This window comes from Vicia villosa, linkage group LG1, assembly GCF_029867415.1.
Source record: "Vicia villosa cultivar HV-30 ecotype Madison, WI linkage group LG1, Vvil1.0, whole genome shotgun sequence".
Taxonomy (NCBI): domain Eukaryota; kingdom Viridiplantae; phylum Streptophyta; class Magnoliopsida; order Fabales; family Fabaceae; genus Vicia; species Vicia villosa.
Genome location: NC_081180.1, coordinates 251,905,670 through 251,919,274, shown reverse-complemented (window position 1 = coordinate 251,919,274; position 13,605 = coordinate 251,905,670). Strand labels below are relative to the sequence as shown.

Genomic DNA, 13,605 nt, shown 5'->3' with positions numbered 1-13,605 from the left:
AAATATATTGTGGACAGTAGTAAAAGAGCATTTTACCATGATTACGATGGTGTATATTCCCACTATATGATCATATAAGTGAAAACTAAAGAGTGAGGAGAGGACATGAATGATATATGTGGGTGAACAAAAAAGACATGTTGATTCAATTGCGATTCACTTAAAACTACCAACAATTTCTCATAATTAAGTGGGGTGTGAACGTGTCTTTTATGATATGAATATTACCAACAAACTCTCACAACTGTGTAGGGATATGAACATGTCTTTTATGATAGGAAATTAGGAATATTTAATTTTGTCCTTATAAGAATTAACAGATCAACAAAATTGACCTCACAATAAAGAAGTAGGGACAAAAACTCAAAAAAAAAAAAAATTTAAAAACTACGGCAAATTAAAAACTTAAAAATGAAATTTTAGAGAGAGTAATATAATGTATGAAGTATTTAACCCTATAACAAATTAACAATATAGTTAGTTGTTCCTATTTCATGAAATAAAGTTAATAAGTTTGTTTATCAAAAATTGGGATAAAAACCTATGAATGTAGTGATGGTCAAATGAAAACAATTTGTTCCTCTTTATGAGGACGCGGGTTTGAAACCTTGTAGAGTCACCTACAAAACAAAGAAAAATCATGTTTAATTAACTAAATCCAAGATTAATCTTATAGTCACTCTAAAAAATTGAAGTTACCAAGATACTACTGTAGTAGATTTCCTGGAGTGCCATATGCCATTTCTTCAATTTCAATAGATTAAATTATTTGTCCAACCTATAATTCACTGTCAATATCAAACCGAATAAACTCAACTCACTCGTAAATTAAATTCTTTGTCCGACCTATAATTCATTATCAATATCAAACCGAATAAACTCACTCATTTACGAGTTGAGTTGAGTTGGGTATACGAGTTGTGTATAAAATAAAAAATATTTTTCAAATTTTTTTAAAAGAATAATACAAACTACATGCCTGTTTCCATTTTGTGGAGCATCAAACATAACATTGGAACTGAACACAACCAACACCAACATATAGAGCTGAGAAAATTGTAATCATCCCAATCTGAATAATAACATTTGATAATATTTTAGCCATGTAACCTATCATCTACACAGGGGCCAAAAAAAAGAAACTATGCTCTAAAACTTTTTCTGTGACTCCTCCTCCTATACCACCCTTATGTACACCAATATATAAGGGAAAAATGAAATAATCACTTAAGTCACAAAAGGTAGAATAGTCTATGTGACTTGGCCCAATTTGAAAATATTGAACACAAACTTGGATTTTATATTCCATAATAAAACTTCACAGACTAATGTGCTTGTTGTTGTTGATATGGATCAATCCAACATTGGTCCTTGTTTGCTGCATCTTTCCATCTGTTTGCAAATATCTGCATTTCAATGTATGACTGCATCCTCACCTGCAATCATGTATTACAATATTAATTAAAAGGAAAAGCTGCAATTCGGCGTTTAAATACAACTACATTATAAATCATAAACATGCTTACTTTAGGTCTATCACTTTCGTCTCTATGAGAATTTGCCGACGTCTGCAAACCAAAACACAAACCGTTCGTTAATTAAGAGTTTAGACCGGCAGTGTCAGTTAAATTAAAGAAAGAAAATGAAATCACTTACCGCATTGCCGTTAGATCCTCCAAGAGTAGGAAGGCCGAGATGAACTATGTACTCTGCATCCACCACACCGATGTTTTTCATTCGGTCACCCTGCAATATTGTTCACATATGAATAACCTACCGGAAGGAAAGGATTTAGATATACATAGGCCATGAATAACGAGTTATCTTATCGTACAAGCAAGTTACCTGTGCACAGTAACCGAACTGTCTATCTAATCCCCACGCGTGGATTAAGTCATTCTGTAGACATAAACACGATAAGACCAACATGATTAAAGAAACCGTGCAGAATTGAAGATTCGATAAGCCTGTTTGTTTGTACTAGTGTTAACCGACAATGATTTCACAATATGTATGATTTGTATTATGATACCTGAATCATATGCCATACACATGGCCAGGATTTTTTAGAAAACACCGGTGCCATCATTTCCACCCAACTGCAAAACAAGTTCTTTACATATTAAATTAAAAATTCTAGTTGACATCACAAATTATTTAACGATGGAGTTAGAAGAAAATCGTACAGCATAGTGTAACTTCTTACCCTACGCAAGGAGGAGCGGTGCTACTGTCATCACACCTTCCGCTACCTTTGGTCTTATAAAACCTTCTGTACATAGACATCATAATACCAACACTAAATTTTAGCAAATGTGTGCAAAATATAAAAATAACTACTCGAAATCCAATGCAACGTGTAGGAATGAGTATACATTCCCCGAAGTCAAGAGATAAATTAGTTAACGGAAATGTTAATTATTTGAACAAATGATAGAAAAGCTCATCGCAAAAGTACACTTAAACAAATATGAAAAGTTTTGGTACATATAATCTAGTGTGAGTATGTGCACATATAATCTAGTTCATTCGTCGAGCACGGCATTGGTTATATAATAATAATAAGGATTTAGAGGTTGTTAACCTGTGCACTTTGGATCCTTCTATACGAGCTGTGAGTGGATGATAGATTTCTGATTTACCGAGATCCAGTGCAGGCTGTGATATCTCTAGCCCTTCTTCTTTCACAATAGATATATACCTAACCATATAACCAATAAATCAAGACACGGCATAAAATAATCGCAACTTTTAAAAAAAAAGAATCTACAAATGAGGAGTGCTAGCAACATAGTACTTTAATTTTAACAAGAATCAGACACAAGTGCCTTACCTTTTCGGGTCAAAATTATCGACAAGAAGGTCCTCATCCCAGAGGAATATATAATTGTAGTCGGCAACTATGTCTGGATGCAGAAATCGTTTCGCAAACCACCTATGCCATCATAGAGAGAATTAGTTTGTTTAATTATTAGATGTAGAAGTAGATGATAAACAAATTAATTAACATGAAGAGCATAGTATACCATTTAGTTTGATTTATAGCGGACACATGTATGGCTCGGCTATTCCAAGATAGATCCTTCCATCCATCCAGAAAACCATCATAATGAAAAAGCATGACAACAAAATCACTGGCCAGGAACTGCCACCAGAGATAAGAGTCAGCAAGCACATATGAGTTGTTTTCGATCAAAGTGAAATTATAGTATTAGTGAAGCAAGAGTCACCACCTTTTTGACGATTTTATCTACAACTTGTTTCTGCTTAATTCCTACTGGAATAGCCAACAAATTCAATGGTCGATTTGAATTTTTCTGAAGGAAAACAATCGGAGAATCAAATAATATAGATTGGATTGCCGAAAATAATAAAAGAATGATTAGAATTAAGCATACATTGTTTGGAGCAGCAGAGGCCCATAAGGGTCTTGTTTCCAAGTCAGATGTTGTAGCAAGAATTCCTTGAGGCAATGAGTGAGTTCCAGAAGGAGGATGGCATTGTGTCTAGTAAATGGAAGCAATTAGAAATTGAAAATGATATAAAAGAAATGGTTAAATTTGAGAAAGAAAATAATAAGAAACCTTGCATGCATTTGATTTTGTAATAGGTGTTGAATAAATTAGTCCCCATCTTGCCAACCTCTGCCAAAATAGTTTAGAATTTTATATACATACACAAGAGTTGAGTTTAGTTTAGGGAAAGAGAAATAATAGAATAGAACTAGTACATACTTGTTTGTATTCGTTTTGAGATAATGCATTACCAAAGAAATAAGCAGCACAAACCAAAGAGAGTAGAACAAGGATGGTCCATAGGAAGAAGAATCTATTCTTTGGATCCTGAAAACACAAAGACATCATCATCATAGCATAGCATAGCATAGCGGTTAGTTGAATAGTCAAATATAAATAATAATGAATATAGAGGAGAACTTACGGTTACAGAATCGAAACCCTTCATGGCTGGCGGTTAGTTGATTGAAGAAGAAGAAGAAGAAAGGGTTGGAGTTATTGTTATTTTGGATAATAATGAATGAAAAGAAGAATATTGATCGGAAAGGGAGAGAATAAGAATAATAGAGAATAAGGAGAAAGTTGAAAGAAAAGAAAAGAACAGAACAGAACCGAGTGAAGAAAGGTAGGAGTAGACTAACGCTACAAGTTTTCTAGTAATTTATTTATTTTAGATAAAAAAAAAAAATAAAGAAACAAAGATCGTGATAGTTACTTCCTCGACAAAACAGGAACATCATCGTACTCCAACTCCACTACCGTCCAAATCCAAAACTCAACAATACAGACATAGAATAAATTGTCAAAAACTGAAATATAACATTTTTACGCACACATTGTATTAGGAAAGATATCAAAATGGTAAAGAAAATGCTTTTTCTAGAATCTCCTTCCGTTTTAAAAATTATATAAAATTACTAAATTAAACTAGTGTGATACCCGTGCGTTCGCACGGGTACCCGTCGTTTTCGCGCATTTGGATTGAGGAAAATAAAAGGTATTTGTAAAAGATTAAATTTAGGTTAAAATGGAAAAAGTTATACAAATACTAATATTAATAAAATTGAATATTAAAAATAAAAAATAATTAAGAAAATAAATTTTATATTGTTTTAGATTGAATAATACATCTAATGATGCATTTAAGAAATATAGAGGATTCATTGAGAAATAATATGTGTAAAGAAAATATATGAATTATAACTTATAAAATGAATGAACTATTTATTGAAACGCCCATATAACCGAAGTCTCAATAAAAGCAGGACCAAACACGGGTTCATTTTGTTTTGTTGTAAATTTTATATTTGTTGGTGAGTACGACAATGGAAGGAGGTGTTCAGCAGTGTCATGGTCAATTTTCCGAATGTCATATTCCCGTTAATATTCAATACTTTGATCATGTTCTCGTTAATATATAATATTTTGATCAATAACTTCATGTTTTCTTTAATTTTCAATATTTTGATCAATAACTTCATGTTCCCGTTAATATGCAATATTTAGATCAGTAATTTCATGTTCCCGTTAATATACAATATTTAGACCAGTAATTTCATGTCCGTTAATATACAATATTTAGACCAGTAATTTCATGTTCCCGTTAATATTAATATTTTGATGTGTAAGTTCATGTTCTTGTTAATATTCAATATTTTTATCAATAACTTTATGTTCCCGTTAATATTGAATATTTTTATTAGTAACTTCATGTTTTCGCTAATATAAATATTTTGATCAGTAACTTCATGTTACTTTTAATATTCAATATTTTTATCAGTACCATATAAGTACTCATTGACCCGTTAAAGTTTTAATTTTAATATTCAATTATTTTATATTATATATAGATAAATATATATTGATCATTGATGAAGTTGTTCGATTAAAAGTTTAAATTTTATAAATAAGAAAGAAATAAGAGTATTTAAACAAATATTTCAATTTCAATACTCTCATTAATACTCAAATTAGTGTAATAAATTTTTTGTAAAAATTAATGGTAACTGACATAATATACAAACTACTGATAATATTGTTTTAAATTAAAACTAATGACCACAACAAACATCACCTATTGCGACAATTATATAAAAGAAATTACATTGATTGAATATTTAAAAATCTTGTTGAAGTGAATAAGTCATACAACTGATTCTCTAACTTCAATCATATAAAACAACAGTAAAAGAAAGCTTTAAATGATAGAGATTATAATTGTAGCATAAAAGAAAAAGGAAATGCCGTTTACTAACTAACACAAAAACTTGTTTGAACACAGCAATGGTAAGTACGATGAACAATTTACAACTGTTATCCCGCGCTTGACATCTACCCGTCGATCTATGCCTGCAAAAACCTTCAATACAATTAACGGTCTACAAATGTTATCCCATAGATACGCTTCACATATACCCACCAGTTTATGCCTTTAAGAACCTTTGTTACGATAAACAATCTACAACTGCTATCTCATAAATACGCTTCTCATCTACCTGTCTATCTGTGCCTCCAAGAAGATTCATTACGATGATAGATTATAAAATATACATGTGTACCTGTAGAGATCAATTTATTTGATGCATATAAGAGCCACATCTGCTTTAGAAAAAGAGAAACGTTGGTGGACAAAGACTTTATCTTTTCACTTCTAATTGCAGTCCAAAGATTTTTCTTCATATCATCAATGATCAATTTCTTACTTCTCGAACTCCTATTATGAAAGGTACTCCATTTATCGTAACCCCGCCTTAAAGTGAAACGTTAATTTGCATGCAATAAAAGCCCAAAATGAAAAAGCATATTTATTATTCTCAATGTGAAAAAGATAATCATAATACCTATATCTTATAGTGTATTGCACTCAAAGAGTTATTATGATTTTTTTTCGGGAGTCAATCATAAAACTTCAGCTTAACTCAATCGTTTATTGTATGCGGTCAATTAAGAAAGCTCCTTAGAACACATAAGGACACCATAGCAATTTGAATGCATTGACTTGATTGTGCAAAGACAAAAAAAAACTGCATGGCATATACCAATATAGTAATATTAATTAATTAAGAAAATAGACCATCATATTGATTCAGTAAAGCCTATTAGTAGTTATGCATGCTTTATAGTTATGATCTCTAAATATGTTAGGTTTGTAATCATTTCAAAACATTCAATTATATTAATGCAGACCATACAACTTTAGAAATTTTGGCTTTATCAAACTTTAACTCACTTTGCCAAATCAACAACTTCACAACTAATTCATATGTCTATTATTAAATTATGTAGTGCATGATCACCGTTAATTAAGCAATGAAAACAAAATTCACAATCCCAATTAGATAAGTGTATGAGTTAAAAGGAAGAATAATAGTAAGTGAAAATGGAAGGATAATTGAAAAAGGGATGGAATAGAGATTTCAAACTTGGTGATTGATTGAGTGTCCAAAGTGGAAATCAAAGAAGCAAAGGCACGATTTTTCTTGATGAAATCTTGGTGTCATCCCACAGTTGACACTGTGTCTTCTAGTTCCCCCTTCAATGTCACAAAGCATGGTGTGCGTCTTCTTCCCATCTAAATGCACAAACAATTAATATCAATATAGTAAAATAGTTAAAAGTTAGAAAGATAAACATTTACTCACTTGATCATATGTAAACATGCAACTGTTATAGCCTCCCATGTAGTTACCTACCATTGGTACACCAGCTAATAGCTACTTTAAAGAGGTTATCCTGTTGCATCAGTTAAGTGAATGTGAAAACCAAGTTTGAAAAAGAAAAACCAATACAACCACAACATTGACAATTAAAGTTGCATAATAGATTGAAGGTATTTCCAAAAAAAATATATTGAGGGCTTTTGGCCCAAGTTCTTCTATCTTTTTCTGTTTTTATTTGTCATTTTAAATGCTAACAATTGCAACTTGAGATGAGCATAACTATGCATCAAATTTGTATGTTTATGAATTTAAGTTAAATTATTTGAAATGTGATAACAAAAAGGCTCTCTTATTCTGGGACTTATGTTTTTTTACTGGATTATATTATTGTAAAATCTTTTGATTCCACAATTAGAGGTTATATTCCACCTTCCTAAATATGAATAAAGCAACATTTTTCAGAGTAATGAAACATGTAATTCTCAAATTGTAAAACCATGAATGTTAATTTAAAATGCTTCCCAATTTACCCATACCTTTTACATTCAGTACCATTGATATAATAATAGCTCTCTAACAATTAAAATCCACTTACAGAATTGTCAATCACAAATAACAATGAGATCTTAAATTGTTATATAATCACCGCTGTTGCATAACAATTACAGAGTTGTGTATCACAAATAACAATGAGATCTTAAATTGTTATATAATCGCCGCTGTTGCACAACAATGAGATCTTAAACTGTTATAGAATCACCATTGTTGCATAACAATATATTATATATTATGATCAATAAACAAAGCAGATACATAAGCAATTTCAAAGAGACAATTAATTTGTAAGATTTAAGATTTAACTAAATGTATAGGGATATGTGACACTCACCTTGTTTCCACTATTGTACAAGAAACTACATCATTATAACACATATTTGGCTGGCTGCGAATAGAACTTATATCGGTCTGCAAACAATGAGAGGACCCTGAATGGAAGTTGAGGTTAAATGCATATTTATAGAGAGATCTTAAAGGGATAAGTGAAAACTTATGAAAGTTGTTTAAATGTTGACTTACAAAATGGCCAGCTCCAAGAATCCAATAGAATTGTAGATTTTTGTATGACCTAAAAAAACCTTTGGTTGTTTGTAGTGTACCAACAGCAGAGCCCCTTCTGCAACCGAATCGGTGGAAGGCCTCTCAATAATCAGCAAACACAGCCAATCCAATCTGACTCGCATACACACATTAAACCAACATAAGTCATTCATCACATTCAATGTCCAAACAGTGATGCACATATTAACCTGATGCCAAATTATAAACAATCATCAAAGTTCTCACCTAAATTCAAAGCCAAGCTAAAGCACCATGACTTCAAAAGAAAACCATGACAGGTCCATATTTCACATTCCTTACACATTCAACTTTAAACCAACTTCAATGCAATTCACAACCAAATGCATAATACGATAACACAATATAATTATGTCCTGACTTAAGGAGTGAAAGGAGATTGATATAATCCGCATGATCCTCCTAAAAATCCATAAGAAAAAAGTCATTACCTTGATTTGTCCACTGATGAGAAGGATCCTTGTCTCAGCTTTTAGAATATTGAGATGTTAAAATGTCCTAAAATTCTGGGTCGATGGCATTCATCAATTTAATGAATCTCAATGCATGCAAGTCCTGCCTATCACATTAAAACATAACCAAATTGTTTGTGAAAAGTCACTTATACGGGAAGCTGTAGGATTAGAAATATAAATATACATCAATGATGATATCAGATGATGCAAGAAGAACCTTAGCCTTTGGAGCCCCTTCTTTGTCTTCCTTAGCCTCAATAGTGGTGCATTGATATATGTGGTTGGCTCAGACTTTCTCAAATCAGCCCTGTCATCCCCATAAACATCATCTTCTCCAGGTCCTCCCATAGTGGCTCCTACATGAACATTTGGATTAGGATTTGTTGAGTTGAAGTAAATTGTCCCTTCATGGCATTCAATCTTTTGAGTATGAATATGTTGCGGATAGTTGTTACCATAACCAACCATGTAAGATAAACCCAACGGATTATCGCCTAAAATGTAATCAACTTGTCTCTTAGCATGCTCACGAAGTGATTGCCCGCTAACTTGAACATTTCCACAGTTTATGGTCTACGACGTGCGGGACAAGTAATTCGCATAGACTAACTCAAGGAAAGCAATCGAAGTTGCATGTTGTAAGTTGCTTTCACCTGGTCTGTATATGAGTCCACCAGGAGTGTACTCAATATGCAAACTCGAAGTTTCGGGTATCAGTGTGCATAGGAAACTCTCTGCTGAAGTCTTGTAAGATTCAAGAGATTCTACATTTCCGTCTAGTACTTCCTATAACAATTTATTTTACCATTAATAATCAATAATCAACATAGATTAAAAAATATCACATACTGTATTTAATTCACTGAAATGAAACAGGTGTGACCTTGAAGACAATAACATTGAGGCCAACATGCTTATTTTCCCAATTAATAGAATAACAATTGACATGTCAAAGTCTAAGTTATTATTCTAATTTCATATTTAATTTGATGGTATAAATTTCATAAAAATTAACTAAAAATGACCTAAAACTAAATCAAACAGTACCATAAGATGAACATATTACAGCAACCGACATCGGAAAACAAAATTACCATATCTTTGAAACGTTTGACCGTCCTTCAATTTCCTCCCCTTGTAAATGAGAAGTTGTTGCTGTTTGGGGATATCACAGTTACTTGCAGTGAGATCCTTGAACGATTCAACTGTTGAATCGAGAGAAACCTGAACGGAAACCACGAACCGTTGGAGCATCAAACATTGATGTTAACACCTTCAACACCGGTCTTCGATTCCGATGCAGAATCGTCAACAACACCTTCACCTCACCTCCCATGGTGTGTGTCTCGAGCGTGTTCAACCAAACACAGGAGGCGCGTGACCACGGTCGCACGTTGAAGAGTGGTGTATGTGCTGTTATGAATCGAAGAAAGGGAAACAAAACCCTAATTGAAGGAAGCTGCAAATTTGTTTGATGTGAATAATAAAATAGGAATTTGATAATTCAAAATCAAAATCAAGGAAAACATAATTAATTACTCAATTGTGCAATTAATTACAGAATTCTGCAACATAATTTAGTAACAAACAAAAGACCTTCGGCAAAGAATCACACTGCAATAAACTTGTAATATTGGCTGCACCAGTAAAATATTGGTTGCAATCTTGACCACTATTCCCACTGCAATTAAGCAAATGTATAAGTTACCAATGGTTGTCAACACGTGATTTCCATAGCCATCAAGATCCATCTTAGTACTGATTGACATCAGTAATCAACATATATTACCGAGAAAAATTCGCAACAATAGACAAAGTATGCAGCGACATGGATGAATCTAACATTGAATTACATGGATCAAACAATTTCATGCTAGTCCCACCACCATGTAAAATAGATATATAGATATTACATCAGACACATACATGTGTTATCAGTAGGAGGGGCCCTTGGAAACATTACCTCGTCAGAAGAAGTTAAACATTCTTGAGATTATAGAGTTTCAAAACCTAACTTACCAAAACTCGATGTCCAATTAAACTATTCAAAACTGCTGGTTTACCAGCACTCTACAAAATCGAAATCAAAATTGTAATCACCAATATAATAAATTAGAAACTATAATGATGAAGAAATGAAATGGATAAGACTTACGATGTTGCCGAGAGCAACAACGTTGAGGAAAGTTGAAGGTTTTCGGGAATTGGTTGTTTCATTGATATCTTCGTCGGCGAGTACTGTCGATACACATGCAGGAGCAATACTTCAACAGGCAAAACACATAAACCTGAAACTTAACTTCTTCGACGATTTTTTGGAAGCATTCTTGGTTCACTTCATTATCTTGAGTTCTTTGAGAGTATGAAGCAGTCACGACGGAACTAAGTATCATCGCATCACCGAACCGAAGAGAACCAACCAACATAGAACAACAAACAAATGATTCCTACAGAAGCCAACTATAAATTCCAATCGGAAAATAACGCTTACGATCAAATAGGACCCCGCAAGATGTGCAATGAAAGAGGCCAAAACCATCAACACACTAATACAGTTGCACCTGCACAACCTAATATCGTCCAGTCTCTTCTGCAAGATGTACAAACATGAATTCTATGCCAAGTTAAAGACTGCACAAACATGATGTGGTTATGCATAGTTTGGTTCAATATATAAATGCGACATAAATTTTACGTTGTATCGAAAAAATGAATGGGACTGCTGACCTACTTTTCCTTAAGCAGCAACAACTTTCCTTGCTATGTATTGAGGCTTTGGTTGCATCTCGTTTGAATCTTCAATTCCATCTTCTTTAATCCCGTTTGAACCTGCAATCCCATCATCCTTTCATTCCAGCCACAATCCTATCGATAGAATCAAACTTACCTGTAATTAAAATTAAAAACATTATCAAAACACCAGTGGAAATTAACTTAATCAAAGTTTCTCATACATGTAGCACCATATAAACAGTATGACAGAGGCAAAATATTACATACAAAAACATGATTTCAAGCATTTTGAATTGAATCAATGTGAATTTCACAAGGAGACTAAGCATGAAATTTACACTGCAAGATAAACAATTTCTAAAATCAAAATTGAAATAGAATAATAACATAATCAACACAATCAACACTCAAAATCAAAAATCAAATTAATACTGACACTGGAAACACGACACCAGAAACATAATCAACACTCAAAACCATCCATCAGAATACCCAGAATTTTTTTATCATAACTCAAAATCATGAAATCAAATTTCTATTCTAAGAATCCTAACCACAAATCAACACCAACAAAATTAAAACCCCATTTTCCTGATTCTTCTATTTTTTTTGACATAATCATACCTTTCTATTTTACCCACAAATCGTTTGTTACTATTAACGAAGAAGTTAGAAATCCATAGATCAAACCTAAAGAACCCGTTAATAATCAAAAACAAAAAATCAACTAAAACAAAAAATTAAAAAACTAATCTACCTTACCTGAAACCCTAATCTTGTGCATCTTCTTCATTTTCATAAGATTTCTGGAAACCCTAATTTTATGCATCTTCTTCATTTTCATAGGACTTCTGAAACCCTAATTTCGTGTGTAGTTTTCGAGTTTGATTAAGGTTTCGTTAGCCAAGTATTACAGAGAATATCATTACGGTCTGTAAAGAAGAAAAGGAAGAAGAAAGAAGAAGAGGAAGGAGAAGAGGAAGAAGAAAAATGAAGCAACAGTCTGTGAGAGAGAAAGAGAGGAAGGAAGAGAGAGAATAAGAAAGTATAAGAAAGAAATAAAGAAAGATTGAAAGAATAATAAGGGAAGATGGGAAAAAGTAGAATGTTGTTTGAAGAGGCCATCCACGTGGTGCTCTAGTAAGACAGTAGGGTAAAATTGGTATTTCAAGAACATATAATTTTCTTATATTGTAGATTTATCAATTATTAATACATTTTTTATTGTTATAAATATAAAATATATTGAGGGTGGTACACATAACATTATTTATATGACACAATTAAAATAAAATGTATTAATTATAGGAAAAATGGGTGTTACACTGAAAGTATAAAAAAGTTTTAGACGGTCAACCAATTACAACCATGAATCAGACAAATTAGATTGTAAATTTAAAAAAATTTATATAATATAGCAAAACGATTTATTTCTATTGGATGATAGTGCATTATCTTTAACCACTTAATTATATATTAAAAGAGAAATAATATTTATTTTTATATTAATTTATTTTATTAAAGTATAATTCATCGTCGGAATAAGTGTTGACCTAGACAAAAGTAGATTTGAAGAGCCAAATATTTGAAGTGTTTTTTTTTTTTAACTATTTGTTTTGTAAAATAAGTTATCTTATACACACATATATTCTAATTAGTAAAAACATGTCAATAACTCAAAAGTAATTTGTTTCAATTCTTTGGATTGTGAGCGGTCTTTTTCTTCTTCTTTAATTCTAGTTTTCTATTTTACTTTAGGGGTAATTTTTTATTCCAAATTATTTTTCTAAATTTTTGATGCAGTGTTAGTTGGATGAGAATTTCTTAAACCACAGGGATTGAAAATTCCTGCAATTTCAAAAATGTTCTTGAAAAATTGAAAATGAATTTTCGGGACGCACTTTTTTTTATCAGGTTTTAATTAGTACCAAAGATGCATATCTATTTTAGAATTGGTAATATAATTTCGATTTTGCCACAGATACATTTCTAACCGCAAATACAAATGTTGTAAGTCATAAAATTAACCAAATTGTAAGCAGTAAATTTTGAATACATTTCTAACATAAGTTAACCAAAATGATATCCAAATATAATTCAAAAAGT

The 13,605-nt window shown here is 31.9% G+C and overlaps 1 protein-coding gene and 1 long non-coding RNA gene across 22 annotated transcripts; both read right to left on the bottom strand.

Moving 5' to 3' along the window:
* Positions 1–1,048: 1,048 nt before the first annotated feature.
* Positions 1,049–4,157, bottom strand: LOC131625805 (uncharacterized). Its single transcript, XM_058896637.1, has 14 exons — positions 3,940–4,157; positions 3,735–3,842; positions 3,585–3,644; positions 3,399–3,506; positions 3,234–3,317; positions 3,027–3,145; positions 2,834–2,935; positions 2,585–2,701; positions 2,207–2,272; positions 2,033–2,099; positions 1,846–1,899; positions 1,657–1,746; positions 1,527–1,568; positions 1,049–1,436 (listed from the first exon to the last, which is right to left on the bottom strand). Exons 1-14 carry the CDS (start codon positions 3,961–3,963, stop codon positions 1,326–1,328), a joined length of 1,152 nt encoding a protein of 383 aa, XP_058752620.1. The 5' UTR covers positions 3,964–4,157; the 3' UTR covers positions 1,049–1,325.
* Positions 4,158–5,620: 1,463 nt separating this feature from the next.
* Positions 5,621–12,570, bottom strand: LOC131645201 (uncharacterized). Of its 21 annotated transcripts, none has more exons than XR_009296904.1 (11): positions 12,262–12,569; positions 11,494–11,653; positions 10,922–11,356; positions 9,861–10,836; positions 8,984–9,552; positions 8,743–8,866; positions 8,519–8,612; positions 8,252–8,404; positions 8,064–8,160; positions 7,157–7,247; positions 5,621–7,086 (listed from the first exon to the last, which is right to left on the bottom strand). It is a non-coding gene; the product is annotated as an uncharacterized LOC131645201 (long non-coding RNA). The 21 variants fall into 21 exon arrangements; XR_009296905.1 differs by having other exon boundaries at positions 8,519–8,588; XR_009296895.1 differs by having other exon boundaries at positions 5,621–5,864; positions 6,074–7,086; positions 8,519–9,552; positions 12,262–12,570.
* Between the last annotated feature and the right edge of the window lie 1,035 nt (positions 12,571–13,605).

Coding starts and splice junctions, on each gene's coding strand:
- LOC131625805 (XM_058896637.1), bottom strand. CDS start 3,963: ATGAAGGGTTTCGATTCTGTAACC. Junction 2,100..2,206: donor ACCGCTCCTCCTTGCGTAGG/GTAAGAAGTTAC, acceptor CTTGTTTTGCAG/TTGGGTGGAAATGATGGCAC. Junction 1,437..1,526: donor ACGAAAGTGATAGACCTAAA/GTAAGCATGTTT, acceptor ACATGATTGCAG/GTGAGGATGCAGTCATACAT.